Source organism: Podarcis raffonei, chromosome 9 (assembly GCF_027172205.1).
Source record: "Podarcis raffonei isolate rPodRaf1 chromosome 9, rPodRaf1.pri, whole genome shotgun sequence".
In the NCBI taxonomy this organism is placed as follows: Eukaryota; Metazoa; Chordata; class Lepidosauria; order Squamata; family Lacertidae; genus Podarcis; species Podarcis raffonei.
Genome location: NC_070610.1, coordinates 56,204,744 through 56,225,695, shown reverse-complemented (window position 1 = coordinate 56,225,695; position 20,952 = coordinate 56,204,744). Strand labels below are relative to the sequence as shown.

Below are 20,952 nucleotides of genomic sequence, written 5' to 3'. Positions count from 1 at the left end.
TAAAACAATAGGCACTACACATTAGAAGCTGGTTAAAGAATCTATGAGCAATAAACAACTATATCCTAGAGCAGGGGTAGGCAACCTAAGGCCCATGGGCCGGATGCGGCCCAATTGCCTTCTCAGTCTGGCCCGTGAACGGTCCAGGAATCAGTGTGTTTTTACATGAGGAGAATGTGTCCTTTAATTTAAAATGCATCTCTGGGTTATTTGTGGGGCATAGGAATTCGTTCATCTCCCCCACCCCAAAAAATATATATAGTCTGGCCCACCACATGATCTGAGGGATGGTGGACTGGCCCACGGCTGAAAAAGGTTGCTGACCCCTGTCCTAGAGTATACCAATTAAAATCAGTGGAAAAGTCCCATCCTTCAGTGGGTGTTCTCTGAGCATTTTTTAGTTGGATAGCAAAGACCCTTTCCCCTTATGGAGATTCAATGATTGAGGTACCACTGGTTTCTGAAGGGCTTTTCTGAATTACTTTGAGTCTCATAATTCAAAATCATGAATGAGTAATCCTTCTGAATTCAATGTGATACTGACCCAAAAGTGGTGGACAGGATGGAGCTATTAATAATTGTTTTCATAGATTTTGAGGAGGTCTAAACTAAAGGAGGCGTAAAATGTCCATTTGTCTCAAAATACTACACATATCAGCATAGGAAAATGGGCACAATCAAGTTAAAATTAAGCATTTTTAAGAACCATTGGTTTCAATGGGAAAGTTAGCTTATGTTTACATTTTCACATTTCAAATAATGGGATAGAACAGTGCAGTCCTAATGGGACATAACAGTACAATATACACATCTACTCAGAAGCAAGCACCGTTAAATTCAATGGCACTTACATCCAAGTAAGTGAGAACACATTTCTTAGAATTATTACCTCTGTAAACATCCTATACTTTTTTTTGTCAATAGCTTGCTTGTTTCTTGTGATGTTTATTTGGGTTTTTGAACACAAAAAGTCTGAATAACTAAATGCAATAGCAACAACAAGAATAGTAATCACTGTTTAATAATGGTAAAAGAATTGAAGCATTTTTCACAAGTGATATTAAGAACACCTTTCTTCACCTCTAAACTTTTAGAGTCTAAAGTGTCATTGCCATTTATGCAAGAGTGTAAGTGGAAGAAAAACACATTTTAGAATTTGCAGAGCAATCCTATATCTGCCCACTCAGAAGTAAGCCCCACTCATTTCAATAGGACTTACTCCCAGGTGAACATGTCCAGGATTTTAGCTTCTTATGTATGCTGTGATTACTGTTGTTTGTTCCTTTGGTTTATAGAGAAAAGAAACTATAATGCAGTATTGGCTTCCCTTATGAAATACTTTTTCATTTATTTCAAGATTAAGATCTGTGGAAGTGTTGATTCATCAGATCAGTCAGCACAACAGGAGGAACAAGAGTCACAAAAATGAATGGCACCATTGAAAGTTACTCACTACTGCTGCCCAATAATTTTGTTATTCTATAATAACTGGTTTTGGTTTACTTCAAATATTGGAAACTGGGGAGAAATACTTAGTCAGAAAAGGCTCATTGTGGAATAGAATCTACTCCCAAAACTGTAAAATAACATTATTAATTTTTTATACATTTTAATTGATATTTCCATTTATACAGGAGTCTATAATTTAAGATCATGTCATATGTTTCACTGAACATAACAATTTGCTTGGGGAGGGGGGGTTTGTACCATATAACAATGTCAGAACATTAATAACTTAAATGACACAGACAGAAACTTTCCCCACCATTTTTCACAGTTATGATTAAACTCCAGAGAGCTTTCCAATTTTCTTTTCTTAAAACACTGTTCATATAATATAGAATGCAGCAGTTTTTCTACACAAGGTGAAACACTAAAAGCCCTTGTTATGTCTAACAGAATATTACATCAGCTTTTTGTCATGAATGGTGGACAGCACAGTTGAAGCAAAAATAAGGGGAAATATTACTTGGTATTGTACAGTCTCAAAGCAGGGAAGTTGAGAATATTTTGCATTAGCTGGGGAGGGTGGAGATTTTGCCCCCACTCAGGTTTTAATTTTTTTATTTTTGGACAGCTCACATATGTGTTATGGTTGTAGTTATAGGCATGTATGATTTTTCTATGTAGAACAGCAGTTCTTAATTAGTTCCGCTAGTTCTTCTAACTGTTTAGTTAAAACTACCAAACTGATACGATTGAGAATACTATGTTAACACAGTTATAACATCAAGTTTACACACTTGTTTCTTTGAAGTACTAGGAACGTTTACACATTTTATTTGGCTTTGTAAGGACTGAAATCTTACAGATAATACAATCTACTTTTCCTTGTAGAAAATATGGCTCTTTTCAGCTAATTCTCTGAGGTTGTCCTTTTATCTGCAGCTGACTGAAGAACCAGGTGTCTTTTTAAACGACCAAAGATGCTACAGTATATTTTTCTACAGATTTCATTTTTTAAAAAAATTAAGAATAGTTCTCTCTGGACATTAGAGTTAATTTGTTGCAGCACAATTACTGCATTTAGGCTTTCAATCCCTTCCCATTTAAAACTTGCAGTGTGATGACGCCAAGCTTATGCCTTTTACTGTAGTATCTCCAAGTGACCAGATGAGGGCACTTTAAACATCTTTGCATTGCTTGTGAGGCAAATGCAGAAGCACAGTGTTACCTAAAGTCACATATAATCCTGTAGAACACTATTAAGGTTGCAGATATCTATTCTTCAAAGTTCATAAAAATATAAAATATGTACCATACCACAGGGATGTTTTTTTCCTGAAGTTTCCATCCCACACTAACACCCTCTCTAAAGATATTTAGTTTTTCCATTTGTCTTTGCACCTGTCACTCCAATTGCATTTACTGACTGCTGTAACTTCAGGGCTGTTCTGTGTTTATAGCAGCTGCTGTTCTCGTCTGCCCATGATGGCTCATCGCTTGCTCATGGTTCTTGGGATTTTGGATTTATTTGCTAGGAGCAGAACCGGATGTTTTGCATGCGTCTCCTCAAAAATAATAATAATTTTAAAAATCACAATTTTTCTTTCATGAACATGACTTTGCAGATCGTGTGGTGGGAACCAACATGGGCAGCACTAGAATCAAAATGGATGCTGCCACAATCAGCATATTTTAAAGTACCATTTCCTGTTCCAAAGACCAGTCCCACCATAATGTTTTGTATTCGCAAGATGGCTTTTGGAACAATTCCTGTGGTGGATGTGTGCACACAGGGCCAGCTCAATATACTCTGCTGCCTGAGGTGAACCAGAAAATGGCACCCCCAGGAACTGGAATTTGTTAAGGGTCCTGGGTTGGCGGAGGGATAGGCAATGTTAGGTTCATGGAGGCAGGATCAGCTGCCCCGCCCAGCTTTCCAGAGCCTGCTGCCTTGAGGCAACTGCCTCACCTCGCCTCATGGGCCCTGTGCGCATAGGGAAGCGTCACATCAGAATCTATTCAGCTTCTTGAAAGAGACCGCATGAAATGAATCTGTCTGTAGGGTGGCCGTTTGCACAGCACCGAAAAATAAGAAATCACCGCCCCCCCCCAAAAAAAAGACAAGCAAGAGGGCACAGTTAGCATAAAATCTGCATGTTCTTTTTATAAAGATAGATGCCAACTTGGAAATAATGGCTGAAATTTAAAGAGAAATATAATACTTCTCACTCTAGTGAGAATGGCAGTCTGTTGCCCAAATGCTGGCTGTGGTTGGGCAACCTCAAGACTCCTTCTTTCCCTTGTTATGGTTCTTACTCTTTAACCTGTGCTTGAGGAGTCCCTGGAATTGACTTTGGGCAAGTGATGTTGGTGATATATTCCCAACAAAATGCACCCACAGCAATCACACTCAGAGCCATCCTGTGCGAGAATTGGACTTCAGAAAAATAATTTATATACTGTACTATGACTCTCAAACGCTTCTCACCAGTATTTTGTAGGGCACGTTGAGGATTGGCCTACTCTGCCTTTTCTTAGCTCCTGGATTCCTTTTCCCTGCTCTCCTTTATTACTAGCCCCAAGCATATTTAATTATAACTGACTGTATATTAAACTGCTCTTCTATACGCGTTGCTTTTGACCAGACAATGCACTGGAACACATTCTCTGTGATACTGCATCTCAACAGTATTTAATTCTCAAATCAATATCTCATACCTGGTCTTCTCACAGCATAATACACAGTACTAAAAACAAAACAGAAACCCAACCAATTCCTCTCCATTTATTACTTCAATTGAGCTTAAACGGCTGTCTATAGCAGGCACTCAAGATTAACCTTTCATTTTCACATTGAAACTTTTAGGGTTCAACTCTTTCAAGGAGAAAACTTTTAACTTTGCAAAAATCTGGTGTTGTTGGTGGTCAGAGCTCAGTGGGAGAGAAGGTACTTTGCATGCAGAAAATGGCAGGTTTGATCCTGGGACTCTTTGAGTTTTTATTTTTATTTTTTAATGGCCGTCAGGTTGCAGAACATCTGCCTGAGACCTTGCAAGGCAGCTGCCAGTCAGAGGTGACTCTATGGGGCTAGATGCAGCTCTGACAGGTCAAAGTCCTATGTTCATATGACACAGATTGTGTATTTCCTCTGCTCAAATCTTGTTCAAGTTTTGTTTTTTAAAAACAACAAGTTAGAAAGTATATATAAATAATTAGTTTGCTTTTTAAAAATAAAAGTCATCTATGCTCAGGGAAACCATTTATTTTAACATTTTATTTTGCAAAATCATTATCTTCTTTTGCTTTCCCCCCTTCTTAAAAAAAAGTGTGGTTGGTTTTTTTAAGAGCAGTAAGATGTCTAAGAAGGAAGATGTCTTACAGCAGCCTTTTGAGATGCAAGATTATTCAGTGAGTCCTCACCATGACAGGATCATAAACTTACTGGTTTTGAACAAACTTAGCTGTCCCTTAGCTGCTGAGTTTTAGTTGCACCATATATAAATGTTTCCTTCTTGTGCCATTTCTGTCCCCCCCTCCTCTCTTTCTCTCTCCCCCTCTTTGTGTTTGCCATTTTGTGGATGACCTGAGCAGCTGCTTCTTTCTCTCTCTCCTTTCTAGCTTTACTCGGCCTTCCTTGTTTTTCTGGTGCTGCTAACATATGCGTCAAAGAAGAAATGGCAGAAGAGCACAAAGTAGCTGAGGTACATAAGAGAACACCAGAAGACGTTGGAAATGTGTGAGTGACACTGGCCTTGTTGCATCCACGCGAAGACCAGGTAGTTGATGATGCAGCCCACGAACATCTGTGTGATCTGCGATAGTGTGATAAACATGGCAAACTTCCGGGACACTCTGAAGCCAGCAGCCCGCAAGGCGTAGTAAGTGTACATGAGTGCATGCACTCCATAGTTCATGGTCATAAACCAGCCACCACCAGCTACCATGTCCTTGTATGAGTACCAAGAATAAAGCAGTACAGTAATATGGTGGTACCAATGGAGGAAGATAAGCTTCTGTTTCCTAAGAACAATAAATATTGTATCTCCTGGGGGGAGGAAAAAACATAAGAAAAATGTTAGAACCCTGAAGTGTACTTGTGAATTAGGTGACACTCCTGGCCACGGAGGTCACCTGGCCCTCTAATAACAAAGATGCAACCAGGACTACCCCCAAACTATGTACCTGCCCATTTAGACATTTACCTGCCCATCCAAAACAGGCAACTTACTTATCTTCCAGACATGGAAACCACAAAACTTCAATCTTCCCAGGGTTCAAACTCAGTTTATTGGCCCTGGTCCAGAATTTGCACAGCCTCTTCTGATTCAGATGTTATAGATCAGGGATGTCCAACTTCCAAGAGACTGTGATCTACTCCCACTAAAAAAACCTGGCAGTGATCTACCAATTGTATTGACCAAAGATGTTGAGCTTTCTTGACGATCAACCAGGATAGACCAGGGACGCCCTGTGATTGACCAGTAGATCGCAATCGACCTGTTGGACATCCCTGTTACAGAGAAATTGAGCTGTGTGTCATCAGCATGCTAACGGCACCATGCTCCAAAAATTCTAATGGCCACTCCTAGTAGCTTCAGATGTTAAGCAACATTTGAGACCAAAGGGTGCCCTGCAGAACCCCATAGCACAAGAGTACTTGCCCAATGTTATTTTCTTGGGTAGGAATGGAACTAATGTAATACAGTATCTCTGGTACCTCTCCTATTCAATTGATCCAGGATGACACCATGGTGAATGGTACAAAAGATGCTGAGAGATTAAGTAAGCATGGCAGGGTTGCAATCCCCCACTACCTCTCCTGATTCAGGTCATCCAGTGGGGTGAGCAAAGTCAATTCAGTCCCATAACCTGGTCTAAACCCAGACTGAAGTGGTTCTATTGTAGATCATCCGTGTCATCCAGGAACATTTGCAGTTGATTATACTGTCAAAACCTATGTAATGTCATTTAGGAATTTTTTGTCCAATTTAGTTGCAAAGATCAATTTTTCAATGAGATTGATGCTGCAATTCTACTCCCACTGACCTGGGAGTCAGTCCCATTGAACTCAAATGGGACTTTTCAGTTGACATGTATAGGATTGCAGTGACAGAATCAAAAGTCAGCTTATGACTGGGTTTGCATGAAATTTAAGCAAAGGTAGACATTTCACAGAATATATTATTGAGAAAAAAACTAAAATGCATTTTTGAAATAACCTATTATCTTTCTAAGCATGGATAATGGCTATTTATCTTGTATTAGCCTGAGGAAAATGGAAGTTAAATATAGATGAAGAAAATGCATATCAATCCAAGCCCTAATTATACTATGGTCTCTGAAGTCATTACATTTAGTCATGTCAATAGGTTCCAACACAAATTAACTTTACATTTAGGGAGAAGAAAAGTACTGTGCAAATGAAAAATATTGTGCAACTGGAATCAAATCCCTGAATTTTACCTATAGAGATACAAATTGCTTTCTGAACAATGTACGACTTTAGAAAGAGCGTAAGACAGAAAATCTCCCCACAACTCAGTTCTTAACGCACTACTTAGAAGATTAGCTCTACTCGAAGAGACACTCCCCAGCTAAAATGGCACAGCTCTCTCATAGAAACACCACACAGCCTCCAGTTGGGATGTTCTCATTGAAATTGCCTCTATGGGAAAACTCTATCAATATCTAAACATATCTCTTTAGATACGTTTAGGGAGGAAAAGATTGCAAGTAAACAATGCCCTATCAAACTCGGTTATTCCATGATTCTTTCTAAGATCATTTTGTATATTGTGAGGGAGGTTGGTGTGGTACTAATGCCCCAGCAGAGCCAAACTGGCACCCCCACCAATGTGTTTGCAATGTGCCAACGTTCCCACTGCCTCACCCCTCTGGTAAGCTGCAGAGACACTGGTTCCAGGAGGCCAGTAACATCACTGCCCTGCCCTGCAGCCACCCCTGCTTCAAAACTCAAACGAAAGAATACTAGTAAGGGATATGAACCAGTGTCTTCATTACCTGTAACCCAACCCCATACATGTTTACTTGCAAAGAGGAAGGGGGGGTGCGAACTTCCAATGAAGTGGGCTTAAGATGGTAACCTAAATCAGCAGTAAAGCTGATTAGTAAATCAGTGTTCCTATTTCGCCAGGTCATTTTGCACCTGGTTATTGGCCACTTGTGACCAAGTGAAGATGCCTGGGCACCAGGATGGCACCTGACGTCTCCACCATCTGGAGGTGCATGCCTGGGGATCCTTGGATCTTAACTGTTTTCACACACTAATAGCACAGCCTGTGGAATTATATCAGTTATATTTTATCTGCACAATCAGAATGAATTTCAGGAACCAAAAAAACGTATTGAAAAAATACAACTTTTGAGCGGTCTGGCCCCCAAATGGCAACTAGACGTTCCATTTTGGCAACTGTAATGCTGGTTTAAGGAAACATTTGGTGCCTAGCTTATATATACACGAGTTTCTAACACTGCCCCATTTCCATAAGCAACTGCAGGACTCACAATAGGTTTTCACACATCCACAGTGCTTTTATTCTGGGGGGGACATTCCCTAAACATTTTGTGAATCTAAGTTTGGCCTCATTGGGGGGCAGTATTTCAATATGAGTAGGAAAATGAGAGTACCCCTAAACGTGTGTGTTTTTTTAGAAAAAAGCACTGGACATTCTCAACAGCAGTCTGAAGGGTACAAAGCGGTACCATTCTAAATAATGTGAAGCAGGTCTGGCTCTGGTCAGTGCTTAGATGAAAGACCACTTGGGAAACACAGGTTCCCTGGGTTCTAAGGGGAGAGTAAGGCAGAATACACAATAAAGTTAATATGAAGGATATCTCCTTCTGGCTGATGCTGAAAATCAGCAATGCACTGAAACAGCATATTCTTAATAGTCATCATTGTTTTGTTGGGTCAGAAGCCCTGTGAGGTTTCCTGAGAAACAAGCTGTGGAACGTCTGCCAAATCACTGCTTCCTATTTCCAATTAGAATCTGCCTAAGAAACTTCAGGATAAGCAAACATAGATGTGCAAATGGGTTTGCTACTTACAAGCTTTTTAAAACTGCTGGTGAGGAAACTGCTTAGACACATCTTCATAAACTAAGGGATGAAGGGAGACTAGGTCTGGCCATTATATCTAGGTGAGGAATTCGTTAGACCATCCTGTTGGCAGGCATATGAGCAGGCAGTCATATATATGACTGATTTCTGTATTGTTGTTTTTTGCTGTTCTGTTGGCCCTTGAGAAGTTTGACCCTTGAGAAGATCGTGTTGGTTATATACAATATTTTGATAGGTGTAGAAGTACTGCAGAATGAACAATATATGACCGTATCTGTGTTAGGTAGACTCTGCGCCACCAATGGGTTAAGGTTTTTTGGCTGCATTGGCCATTCACTGGGTTGGTGAATGGTTACTTTGTGTGGTTGCTAAAAAGCTACTTTCTTGCTCTTGGAAGATAGTTGAGGAACAGAAGCAAATATAGAACCCACAAGCCTTAATAATCCAAACAGTACGAGTTAAGGACAACTATTCCATCTGGAATTTTGAGAGTCTCTTTGTCATTGACATATTCTTCATCTTCATGTTATTCCTATCTGTATTTGTTATTTTTTTCACAAATGTGACCCACAATGACTTAACTATATTACAATTTTGCTCCACTGAGGAAAACTCATTTGAGACCACAAATACAAGTGGTTGTAGGGTGATTAATATATTGACTGAATGCAAAATTTTAAAGGCATTTTTCTAGCACTGTTATTAAGCAATCAAACAAGCACCTTTTTCAAGCACATCAAGGTGATTTACAAATATACCATAAACAAGAGAACTGCTATGGAGCAATCCTGTCACACCTTTGTCCTTTTGATCCAAATGTACCCCATGAAGTGAGAAAGGAGAGAAGGCACTCACCTAGTTCTGGTGCTTTGCTTAGCACAAATGCATAAGCCCAGAATTTGCTGACAGGTCCATTGTAAAAACTCTGGTCACAAACTGACTGCTTCAGTCCTTTGGTCATCAAAATGTACACCATATAAGCACCCGTTCGAACAGCACCAAATATACTTCATGACCATAAAGAGAAAACAAAGAGCAGTCGGTTATCATCAGAAAGTAGAAGACAAAATCCTTAGAGAGCCCAGATATTGAGTGCAAGAAGCAGGAAGTACCTTCATTGTGCCTATCCTGACCTCCATTTAAGAACATGAGACGAGTCCTGCTGGATCTGGTCAAAGGCCCATCTAGTTCAGCAACTTGTTCTTATAGCAGCCAACCAGATGCTCATGGGAAGACTGCACCCTTTCTGAATACTCAAATAAAAAGTTCCCACAGAAGAATTTAGTTAAGGATGCTGCTATTAAACACATTTATTGGAAACACGTTCCTTTGATTTTGTTGGACTCCAACTTCCATCAGTCCCAGCCAGCATGGACAGTGGTTATTCTCCAACATAGAGCTTATCATACAGATAGCTCAGCCAGTAGAGTATGGGACTCTTAATCTCAGGGTCCTGGGTGAAATATTCCTGCATTGCAGTCGGTTGGACTAGATGACCCTTGTGATACCCTTCTATGAATCCATGTGGGAGTTCAAGGCTACCCCTTTACAGACAGTGGACACTTCCTCCATGTCTCCTGTGTGAGAGACACTGCTTCTAGTTGGGAAGATGATTGGTGAGTCAATACAGTTTAGCGCAGGGGCCTTCCAGTTGTTGCTGGACTCTTAACTCCCATCAGTGCCAGTCAACAATGGCCAGTGGTCCAATATGATGGAAGTTGGAGTCTAACAACATCTGGTTGTCCATAGGCTTCCTATCCCTGCCTTAGAGCAACAGAACTCTTGAAATAAATATGCAGCACCATATCCTCTCCATAGCATTTCACATCTAGTTTCTAAGTATCCCCCTAGAATTAATCAATACTGAATTTCATTGCTACAGAAGACAGAGTGTCCTTGCTTTTGTAAGATTCCTTTATTTTGAAATTACTCATCCGCTCAAATACATTTGTGGGTAAATTCAGCATTTACAAATAAATATATCAAAGCTTCTATAATTATGCCAAAGTCTGCCGAAGGCCTTGCGGAGACTGGGGCATAACCAATAAATTTTTTTATTAAGGAAATATCTTAGTTCCGCCACATTCACAGTTAACAAGACTGGACAGCTTCTGGATTTTATATGCAAAGGCAATACTCAGTTTTTAGCTAAAACTCTGTTTGGCAAGAGATCTCATTGGAATTAAGGAAGCCACTTAATAATCTTTAGGATGGCACAGGAGGGATTCATAAGCATGGTATAACACTGAAATAATCCTTAATGAATACTTCAGGGATGTAGCCCTGTGAAGTTACTGGGGTCGGTGGGAGAGGGCTAGGCTCCAAACAGAATCTGAAAATACTGCAGTAATCTGGAGATTTGAACAGTAATCCAAAAAGGCAGAATACCTGTTTCTAGAGGATACTCTTTAAGGTTCTTACAAGATCAAAGGTATCCAGTTGTTATAGCAACTAGAATACTTAGCCCTGAAAAGTATGTATCTATGTGCCTGTTGAAAATTATCCTGAGCAAACAATGAAAAAAGTAAGAAAGCCGTGAGGCAAATAAATGAACTCAAATAAGGCTAAACTATAAAATAGTTTAAGAAGATTATAAATGGCATGGAAAGTTTCAGATGGCTGGAAGGAAAAGCTGAGTTCTAATACAATTATAATAAATCGGTGAAAAGAAAAGGTCTTCAGTAGGAGGATCTAAGCTGTTTTAAACTGCCCCCCCCCCAGTTTTGTATTTCAAGTTGTGGCTAAATAAATAAATAAATAATAAAGGGAGGGAATGCCACCTCATTAAATCTCTGATTCTTCTACCAAACACATGGAACAGTATCTGCAGGAGGCGCTGCCCTACACAGCATAGCAATCCATTGGGTATATATGTTATATATGATTTTTTTGGTATCCTGGTCCCAAGATGTGTAGGGTTTTGTATACCAGTGCCATCACCCTGAATTTAGCCTACAGCTAACTGGCACACCAGGGCACTGTGGGAAATTAAAATGGCAGTCCCCAGACATCATCATCATCATCATCATCATCATCATCATCATATTTGTCAGTTGCTATATCTTGCACAAGGCAACCCAAAGCAACTTACAACCAAACAAATCCCACATAGATATGTTAAAACCAAGAGGAAAGAGAAATACATGAAAAACATCCCACCCACTTCTAAAAGGCCACAGATTGTTAAAGGCCAACAGCCTGGCTATAGAGGAATGCTTTAGCTTATATTAAAGGTGGGGGGCTAGATCAGGCATCAGCGGTGGTAACAAAAATGGCTGCATACTGATGTCAGGCCTGATTGAAAGTTACACTGTTCTTTTACACCATACTTTATTGCAACAGCCATTAGGTTCCATGCAGAAAGCATGCTTTTTCAGGATGTGAAATCTAGACTTTTGCCACATGGGGGTGCTTTCACCATGTTGGAAACATGTGTGCATGCCTTTCATTTATTTCAATCCAGCCTTTTCAATGCCTGTTCCTGGTGCAGGTACCAACTGAATGCCGAAGTTTGCAATGTTAGGGCAGCTGGCAGTAGCACAATGCAATTTTCTCGTTCATACACTTTGCCTAGCCTTGTGGTTGTTGTCTTCCTTCCTGTCACAATGCTTGTAGTGTGCTGGAGAAAGCGGTTAAGAAACCGGCAGTAATTAAAGCAGCCTTCCCCCACCAAGGCCAGATTTAGGGCTGTTAAGGTGGCTCCTTCACACAGGCCGCTGAACTGAGGGGGCGCAGAATGGAAGGCGAGAGGGAGTGAGCTCACTGCCTGGACCTCCTCCCTCCTGTCTGTACTTTTAATGTGAAAATTCCCAACCACAGAGGCTGCTAGGTTACAGAATTAGCTTTTCTAAGAACTGACAGCTTCTAGAACTATCATAGTAGCTGGTTTGTGTTGCCTGCTACTAAGGACTAACTGAGCAGAGGTCAAGTGGGGGGTGCATCACGACTGAACTCATGTCAAGTGGGTCTGTGACCTGGGTCCAAGTCACAGGAAGGCATGAAAGAAAGGGAAAATGGGGGGGGGATTTTATCCTTGCTCAAGGTGCCATATGACCAAAGACTGCTCTGGCCTCAACCTGGTACCTTTTATCCTGTGAACCGCCTTGTGACCTGTGGGTATAGGGTGGTACAGTGGTACCTCTGGATGCGAACGGCATCCGTTCTGGAGCCCTGTTCGCATCCTGAAGTGAACGTAACACGTAACTGCGCGTCTGCGCGTGTCGTGTTTTGCCGCTTCTGTGCATGCACGTGACGTCATTTTGAGCATCTGCGTATTCGCAAGCGGCAAAACCCGGAAGTGATGTGCTCTGTTACTTCCAGGTCGCCATGAAGCGCAACCCAAAAATATTCATCCCAAAGCTACTTCAACCCGAGGTATGACTGTATATAAATTTAATAAATAATAATAATGTAGTTAAACTGCATGTCTCACCATCACTGACCATTGGCCATGGTGTCCAGGACTGAGGGGAGTGGTTGGCTAAAACATATGTAGGATATCAGTTTGGGGTAGGCTGCATTACAGGATATTGATTAAGGGGCATTCTTGTCATATTCCTCAACTTACCTGAAGACTGCCAGGCACAGCGACCAGAGCACTAGTGGTTTCCTCAGTTCAAATTTTGCTCGTTTGTTCATTAGATGTCGACCACCAAATATAAAGGCAGCATAAAGAGCTGAAAACAGGAAAGATTTTTTCCTGGGGGGGAAAACACAAAACCCACAATCACCAAAAGATATTCAGTGAGCTTTTTAGCTGCATCATCATCATCATCATTATAATAATAATAATAAAATAATAATTTATTTATACCCTGCCCATCTGGCTGGGCTTCCCCAGCTACTCTGGGCGGCTTCCAACAAAATATTAAAATACAGTAATGCATCAAACATGAAAAGCTTCCCTAAACAGGGCTGCCTTCAGATGTCTTCTAAAAGTCTGGTAGTTGTTGTTCTCTTTGACATCTGCTGTAGGGCATTCCACAGGGCAGGTGCCACTACCGAGAAGGCCCCCTGCCTGGTTCCCTGTAACTTGGCTTCTCACAGTTAGGGAACTGCCAGAAGGCCCTCGGCGCTGGACCTCAGTGTCCGGGTAGAACGATGGGGGTGGAGACACTCCTTCACATTTACAGATCATCAAGGTTGCAACCCCAGATCCCTATATCTGTAAGACCTATTAAACTCAATGGGACTTACTAATGATTAGACCTGCATGGGATTGCCCTGTTGGTTGGGGAAACACATTTGGTTTTGAACAAGTTAGTAGAGATGTTTCACACAATACATTCTTTTGTCCCTCAAAGCAGGTATATTCCTGGGTCATGCTGATAAACTTTGACCAGTTTGCCGCCAGAGCATTAACCACAGATTTCCTGTCTAGACTTAAGAAGCATTCACAATGTTCTCAGTTTGAAAAACAAACAAACCCCATAGTTTCTTGGTCTGAGTTAGTTATGTATTTATTTCAGCAATTTATATGCTACTTCACATCACAATCTGTTGAATAAGGATACAAAAAGATACAACAGAGATCTCTACATCTGAACCTGACCAATGTTTCTCTTGCACAATAGAAATACATCATGACTTGATAAATCACATGTAGATAAATCTGCCTGTTTTAGTTGCAGAAGGGTTTTTATTTTCTTTTTTTAATAAAAAAAATGATCCAGATCACGCAGGCTGTACAAGTGTGCCTCAGGAGCTGCATGTAACCAACAGGCCATATGTTGTCCAAATCTGCTCCTCTGAGTTATTTTCCAGCAAAGACTTGCAGTCATCATACAGAGCCTGAACCAAAATCTAGTAAAAGCAATTCACCAACACAAAGGCCAACCCACAACCCATAATTTAATGGATTTAAGTTTATTTATATATTGCATTTATATGCCACCCTTCTGCCAAGTCAACCCAAGGCGGTTTACAATTTAAAATACATTAGAATAAACAAAATATATTCTCTCCCAAGCTTCAGGAGCTGGCGGCTATTAGTTCCCTGCCCTGCTGTTCTTCACTCCAGCCTTCCCTCAGGGCACTGCAGCTAGCAGAGTGACATCTCAAAAGTTCCTGTCACATGTTTCTAAAGCAGCATATATCATGCAGATTCAGGAAGAAAAGCCAAGCCCAGCTTTTACCCTCCAGGAAAACTGGTTTGTAACCTGAACACAGCTAGACACAGTGTTTTGTGAACTGCCCTGAGACCTCCAGGTATAGAGAGGTAGATAAATTCAATTAATAATAATAATAATAATAATAATAATAATAATAATAATAATACAGTTATACCTCGGGATGAATATGCTTCAGGTTGAGCGTTTTTGGATTGCACTCCGCGGCAAACCAGAAGTAATGGAACGCATTACTTCTGGGTTTTGCTGCTCACGCATGCGCAGACGCGCAAAATGATGTCACGTGCATGTGTGGAAGCGGCGAAACGCGACCTGCACACGCGCAGATGCGCAGTTGCATGTTACGTTCGCCTCAGGATGTGAACGGGGCTCCGGAACGGATTCTGTTCACATCCAGAGGTACCACTGTAATAGCTAGGGCTGGAGGAAGAGGGGTAACTTCTGCCTGAAACCCTGGAAAGCTACTGCTAGTCAGTGTAGGCTAGGGATAAATAACCCTTTTCAGCCCAAGGGTCAATCTTCTAGGGACCACATACCAGTGATGGGCAGGACCAGAGCAAAAGTAGGTGAAGCAATGGATGTTGATTTTACCTTTCTATAGCAGACTAGTTTCTGCACAAACATCCCTCTCTATCCTCCCTCCAGGCCAGCAAGGGGCATTAGTAGAGTCCAAGGACACATTCCAGCAGGCAAAAACTCTCAAGGAGGGCATGAAGCAGAGCAGCAGATGTGCCTAAAGAGGGGGGGTGGCCTGGGGAAAGCCTCAAGGGCCAGATAGACAGGACTGAAGGGCCACACTGGCCACCAGCCCTGAGATTCTCCTCCTCTCGTATGGATAATACTGATTAAGATGGGCCAACAGTCTGGCTCAATATAACACAGCTTCCTGTGTTCAAATGCTTTATCACTGAGCTACCATCCTTCCCCAGCTGCTTTTCCACCAGTGGGATGTGGGAGGTACGAGTCTCCCCCATATTTTCCCCTCCACATCTGAGAGAAAACACCATCTTGTCCAGCATAGTCCTAATTAGCCCCTCACAGAGCTACATTTCCCAGAGTGCCCTGGGAAGAGGGATTGATTGTTAAGCCACTCTAGGAACTGGGGTTGGGGGACGGGGTGCAGAGTTGGGGAGGCTTGTTCCGGATCCCACTTTCCTCTCAACCTGCTATCAACCTGAAGTTCATTCTCCCTCACCATTCTGGCCAAACCATTCCGGTCAAAATAAATAAAATCACCTTGTTGGAATCTTTGCCACAAACCAATTCCAAATTTCTTAATAAATATTGTAGTATCACCATTGAAAAAGCCACTCTAGGAACTGGGGTTGGGGGATGGGGTGCAGAGTTGGGGAGGCTTGTTCCGGATCCCACTTTCCTCTCAACCTGCTATCAACCTGAAGTTCATTCTCCCTCACCATTCTGGCCGAACCATTCCGGTCAAAATAAATAAAATCACCTTGTTGGAATCTTTGCCACAAACCAATTCCAATTTTCTTAATAAATATTGTAGTATCACCATTGAAAAAGCCACTCTAGGAGCTGTTGCTCTGCAAGAGGAATAGGGGTCTCCTGACAACTCTTGGCACCCTTGACAAACTACAGTTCCCAGAATTCCTTGGGGGAAGCCAGGGCTATCTAAGTGCTATAAGGGTGCTTCAGACATATGGTAAGGCCATGGCCAAGGGCTAATTTGTAGTTCAAACTCAAAGCAAAGAATTGGGGGGGGGGGGGTTGGCGTGAAGAGACAAGATGGGATGGAGTCTGACATTTAAGGCTGCTGCCTTTCTCTTTTGACTGCACCCTTGAAGGATTGCTTCCCACACAGTTGGATCTCTGCTGGTCTGTTTTCTCTTAGCCCCACGAGGTATCTCTTGTGTCTGCCTTTGCAAGATGGTAGGCTGCTGGTGGGTGCCACAACATTGAGGTTTAGCCGATGCTTACATTTCCCCAGGGAAGCCAATTAAAAGCAGTCAGATTTGTTTATAGCCAATCAATGGCATCCTCTGGGCCCATGGGCAGAGTAAAACTACCTACAGGTCATATTTAAAATCTAAAACTACAGGACAGACTCAAATCCTTTCATGTAGCTAAACAGCTCTTTGGCTCTTTATCTCTGTTGTGAATGTATATCGAGCAGAATAAAATTACAAAACCATTTCTACCCTCATGCAATAGAACTTACATCAGTGCAAGATAATAGACTGGAGAAACCTGACCTCTCTCCCAGTTCTTTGATTTTTTTATAGGCACAATGTAGTTATTTAACAGAAAATGGCACCCAAATTACCCCTATTACTTTGTGTTCAAGCTGTATTAAGTAGGTCAGCATCTATAATTATATCTTAGGTCACTTCACAACTTTTTAATTAGCTCCTTATTTCTGACTTTTAAAGGTCATACATTCTACATTATCTGCCTGTCTACATTATCTACAGAAGGCGTTATTGCTGGGGATCAGTCAAATGAATGTTTTGCTTCCCTGGCAAGATATTTAAACAGCAGACCCTAGAAATGGGCCATTGAGGCCTAAAATCTGGGGGGGAATGACATTATGGAACAAAGGAGTGATGGCGTTCAAAGGAGCAAAAGAAACACAAAGAGTTATGGTGAACACAGAAGACCACATCAAAGTGTGGGTGTCTAGTGGTTGGTAATCCAGTCATCCATACTGTCATTCACAGGTGAGGAGAGCAGGAAAAGACAGCAACCAATACAAGAATAATACATGGGGTAGCAGAGCCTGAAATTCCACTTGGTTCGGGTAAACCCTGTGCGTGAGTTGAGCAGGCTGGGAGAAGCATGCAAAACTCTACCTTGGCATCATCCTCAGTGGGCAGTGGGAGCTTGCAGATGCTCCCACATACCTGGATAGCTCAGCTGGTTGGAGCATGGTGCTGATATCTCAAAGGTTATAGGTTTGATCCCTGTATGAGGCAACTGCATATTCCTGCATTGTACGATTTAGAACCCCAGTTATGCAGGGCATTAAATCATGCAGGGGACTTCTATGAGTAGAGGAGACTTCTCACTCTCTACAGGGAACATCCCCGCTTGTCTCTACTCACCCTGCTTGTGTGTAAGGATTATGTGCAAACAGAACACCCAAGCAGAGTTGAAGAGCAACAGGGAATTGTGGTAAAAAACCAACCCATCAGAATGCTTTTCCTGGAGAGACATTGAAATTGCAGAGTTTTGAGAAATTAAAAGATAAAGTGCGAGACTGGCTTCATTATTATCAAATAAGAGAGGCCTATAATTTGGACAAAAAAAATGGCTTCCAGGTGGAAAAATCAAAATTGGAAACAGAACTGTTAGATCCCAAAACTAAGATACTTTCAAGAATGTATAACTTGCTGTTAAAATGGAACACGCAGGATGAAACGGTTAAATCTGCAATGATTAAATGGGCACAAGATATTGGACATAACATTATGTTTGCTGACTGGGAATAGTTGTGGACCACCGGTATGAAATTTACGGCATGTAATGCCTTAAGAGAGAATATTATGAAAATGATATATAGGTGGTATATGACACCAGTCAAGCTTGCAAAAATATATCATTCGCCTGATAATAAGTGTTGGAAATGTAAAGAAAATGAAGGTACATTCTTTCACCTTTGGTGGACGTGCCCAAGGATTAAGGCTTTCTGGGAGATGATCTATAATGAAATGAAAAAGGTATTTAAATATACCTTCCTGAAGAAACCAGAGGCCTTTCTCCTGGGCATGGTCGGCCAATTGGTGCCAAAGAAGGACAGAACTTTCTTTATGTATGCAACAACAGCAGCAAGAATTCTTATCTTATTGTGTCTTATTGGAAGACACAAGATCTACCCACCTTGGAAGAATGGCAGATGAAAGTGATAGACTATATGGAATTGGCGGAATTGACTGGCAGAATCCGAGACCAGAGAGAAGAGTTGGTGGAAGAAGATTGGAAGACGTTTAAAGACTATTTGCAGAAACATTGTAAAATTAATGAATGCTAAAATGATGTTGGATTGAAATGAAGTGGCTTTAGCAATAAGGTTAAAAAGAATATGTAAAAATGGACTGATAATTAGATGAAAATATAAAGTTATAATATGTTAAGATATAGAATTAAGATAAATACAAAGAGGGAAAGGATTTGCTGAATTAACTATGTGAATTGGAATACAAAAAAGGGAGGTGTGAGGAGGTCAGGAAACAAGTACATGAAATATAAGATACGAAAAGATTGATTTGTTTTTTAATTGTTTTTTATTTCTTCATGTATTTTGTATTTTTCTTTGCATTTTTGTATCTTTTTTCTTTTTCTTTTTCTTTTCTTATTCTGTAATTCTCTTTTGTCTGTAAAATTTCAATAAATATATTTTTTAAAAAAAACAGAATGCTTTTTCTGAGTCATGAACCTGAGTGAACCACAGAAAAGTAAAAAAGCAAGAGGAAAAAGAATGGCCTAAAATGAAAGAGAGGAACTGAAAGCAGGAAAAGGAAAAATAAAACAAAAAATGGGTGATACTACAGTACAGATAAAGGTAAGGTCTTTATGCTGTGCCATCAGTGTGTGTTCATGGAGTACAAAATCACAGATCCCTGCCCTCTTACAAACTAATATGTGTCACAGGCGAAACAACAGATGGAAGGGAGGGAATACAGAAGTAATGTCTCATTTATAGTCTTCGTAAAATACTGAGAAAATTTATGGACCCACCACTCTGCTAATTTCATAAATCAGTCTTCCCCAAAACCCCACCAGTTGATGTTGGATTCCAGCTCCCATCAGCCCCAGCCAATATGGTCAATGGTAAGGGATGATGGGAGGGATGATGGGAGTTGTAGTCCAATCTAGAGGCCACCAGGTTGGAGAAGGATGTCATAACATATAGCACTGGTACCAAAAACACTAGACCAGGCGCTGGCTGTGGTCAGTGTCATGCTAAACCATTGTTTAGCATTACATGCACAAACATGAGTGAGCCATGTGCTCCTCATCTCCTCTCTTCTCCTCCTGCCCTGAAGCCAGGATTAGGCCTTCAAAGATATTTATTTCCATTTTCTCTGAATCTTCGTGTCTTCTGTTATCCAGAGCAGGGACTGCAGTTTATAACAAAATCTGATTAGTTTAAGAAGCCAGGCTCATCGCTGATACTGACCTTAAAGAGCAAATGAATGGAAAGCAAAAATGTATGGAAATGTGTCAACATTTATGGGAATGTATCAGAGATATATCATTTTCCTCCCTGAAATAAAATCTTTGGCTACCACATGCGAAATAATGTGTTTCTGTGGACTACCAACATTGGTTTATATTTTCTATTCAAGTATATTTTGTTTGAATGAACAGATGGTCCCAGCCGCATAACAGATACATAGAAATATTTTTACATTATATTTGGAAGATTGTGGGTTGCTTCAAATATAAGCATCTGAGCTGTATATATTAGAAACCACATAACATCCATTGTGATGGCTTCCCTTTGAAATCCCTTCTGTGCCTTTCTCCACAGTGGACTGACAACACAGCAACGGATTGTAACAGACAGCAAAGCCATCTCATTTACCTCCCTGCTCCATCCACAGATTGATTAGCTCATAGTGAGCTGGACAACATCAGACAAATGCTTGGAGCTGGCTGTGCTCCAGTAGTCTTGGATCAAAGACCTGTCTTCTCTGTAACAGGGGAAAATCCAGCTGTGCATATTTTCTGTGGTCAAAATGGGACCGTGTGTATTTTGGTTCTGTGGTCCTTGAGAGGTGGGCACCTACAGAAAAGGACTGCAGAGCCAGAAGGAGGGCACCTATGGTCCAACAGAACCAACATTGGGGGGAGGCTCCCAGGAAGGCAGGGAAAGATTAAACAGGCAAGGGGGGTTGGAGGGATCTTGGGAAGGGCCTAGTCAGCTGGCTATAAGAGCCCTGACCCCACCCAAGGAGAGAGACGGAGGGAAGAGGAGAAATGAGAATTGAAAAGAGGCAGCAGAGGAATAAGAGAAACAGGAATTCCAGATCTGGGGGAGGTGTTGAAGGCCTGCTAGCAAAGTCCACATTTGGAGCCTCAAACTCCTCCACTATCCAGAGGGCTGCTGAAAATTCCTACTATGGATTTATTACATTTATGTGCCCTCCTTTCTTCCAAGGAGCTCAAGTGTCAGGGACTGGCTGGATGAGGAGTTGTGGAAGTTGCTTGACCAAGAGACCCCCCACAGAAAGCACAGAAGGGGAGGGGTTGGATCCTGACTCTGGGTGGTGGGAAACCAGCAAAACCCAGAGGAGGGGAAGAGCTGGGAAGTACTGGAGGCTGGGAGCTTGAA

The 20,952-nt window shown here is 41.3% G+C and overlaps 1 protein-coding gene across 1 annotated transcript in view; it reads right to left on the bottom strand.

Moving 5' to 3' along the window:
• Positions 1-682: 682 nt before the first annotated feature.
• The window catches only part of ELOVL6 (ELOVL fatty acid elongase 6), a 73,192-nt gene continuing 52,922 nt past the window's right edge, over positions 683-20,952 (bottom strand). Inside the window, exons 2-4 of the mRNA XM_053403800.1 lie at positions 13,094-13,225; positions 9,382-9,533; positions 683-5,491 (exon numbers count right to left, since the gene is read on the bottom strand). Coding sequence (XP_053259775.1) covers positions 5,067-5,491; positions 9,382-9,533; positions 13,094-13,225 — 709 coding nt within the window. The 3' untranslated portion in view covers positions 683-5,066. The remainder of the gene's footprint in view (positions 5,492-9,381; positions 9,534-13,093; positions 13,226-20,952) is intronic.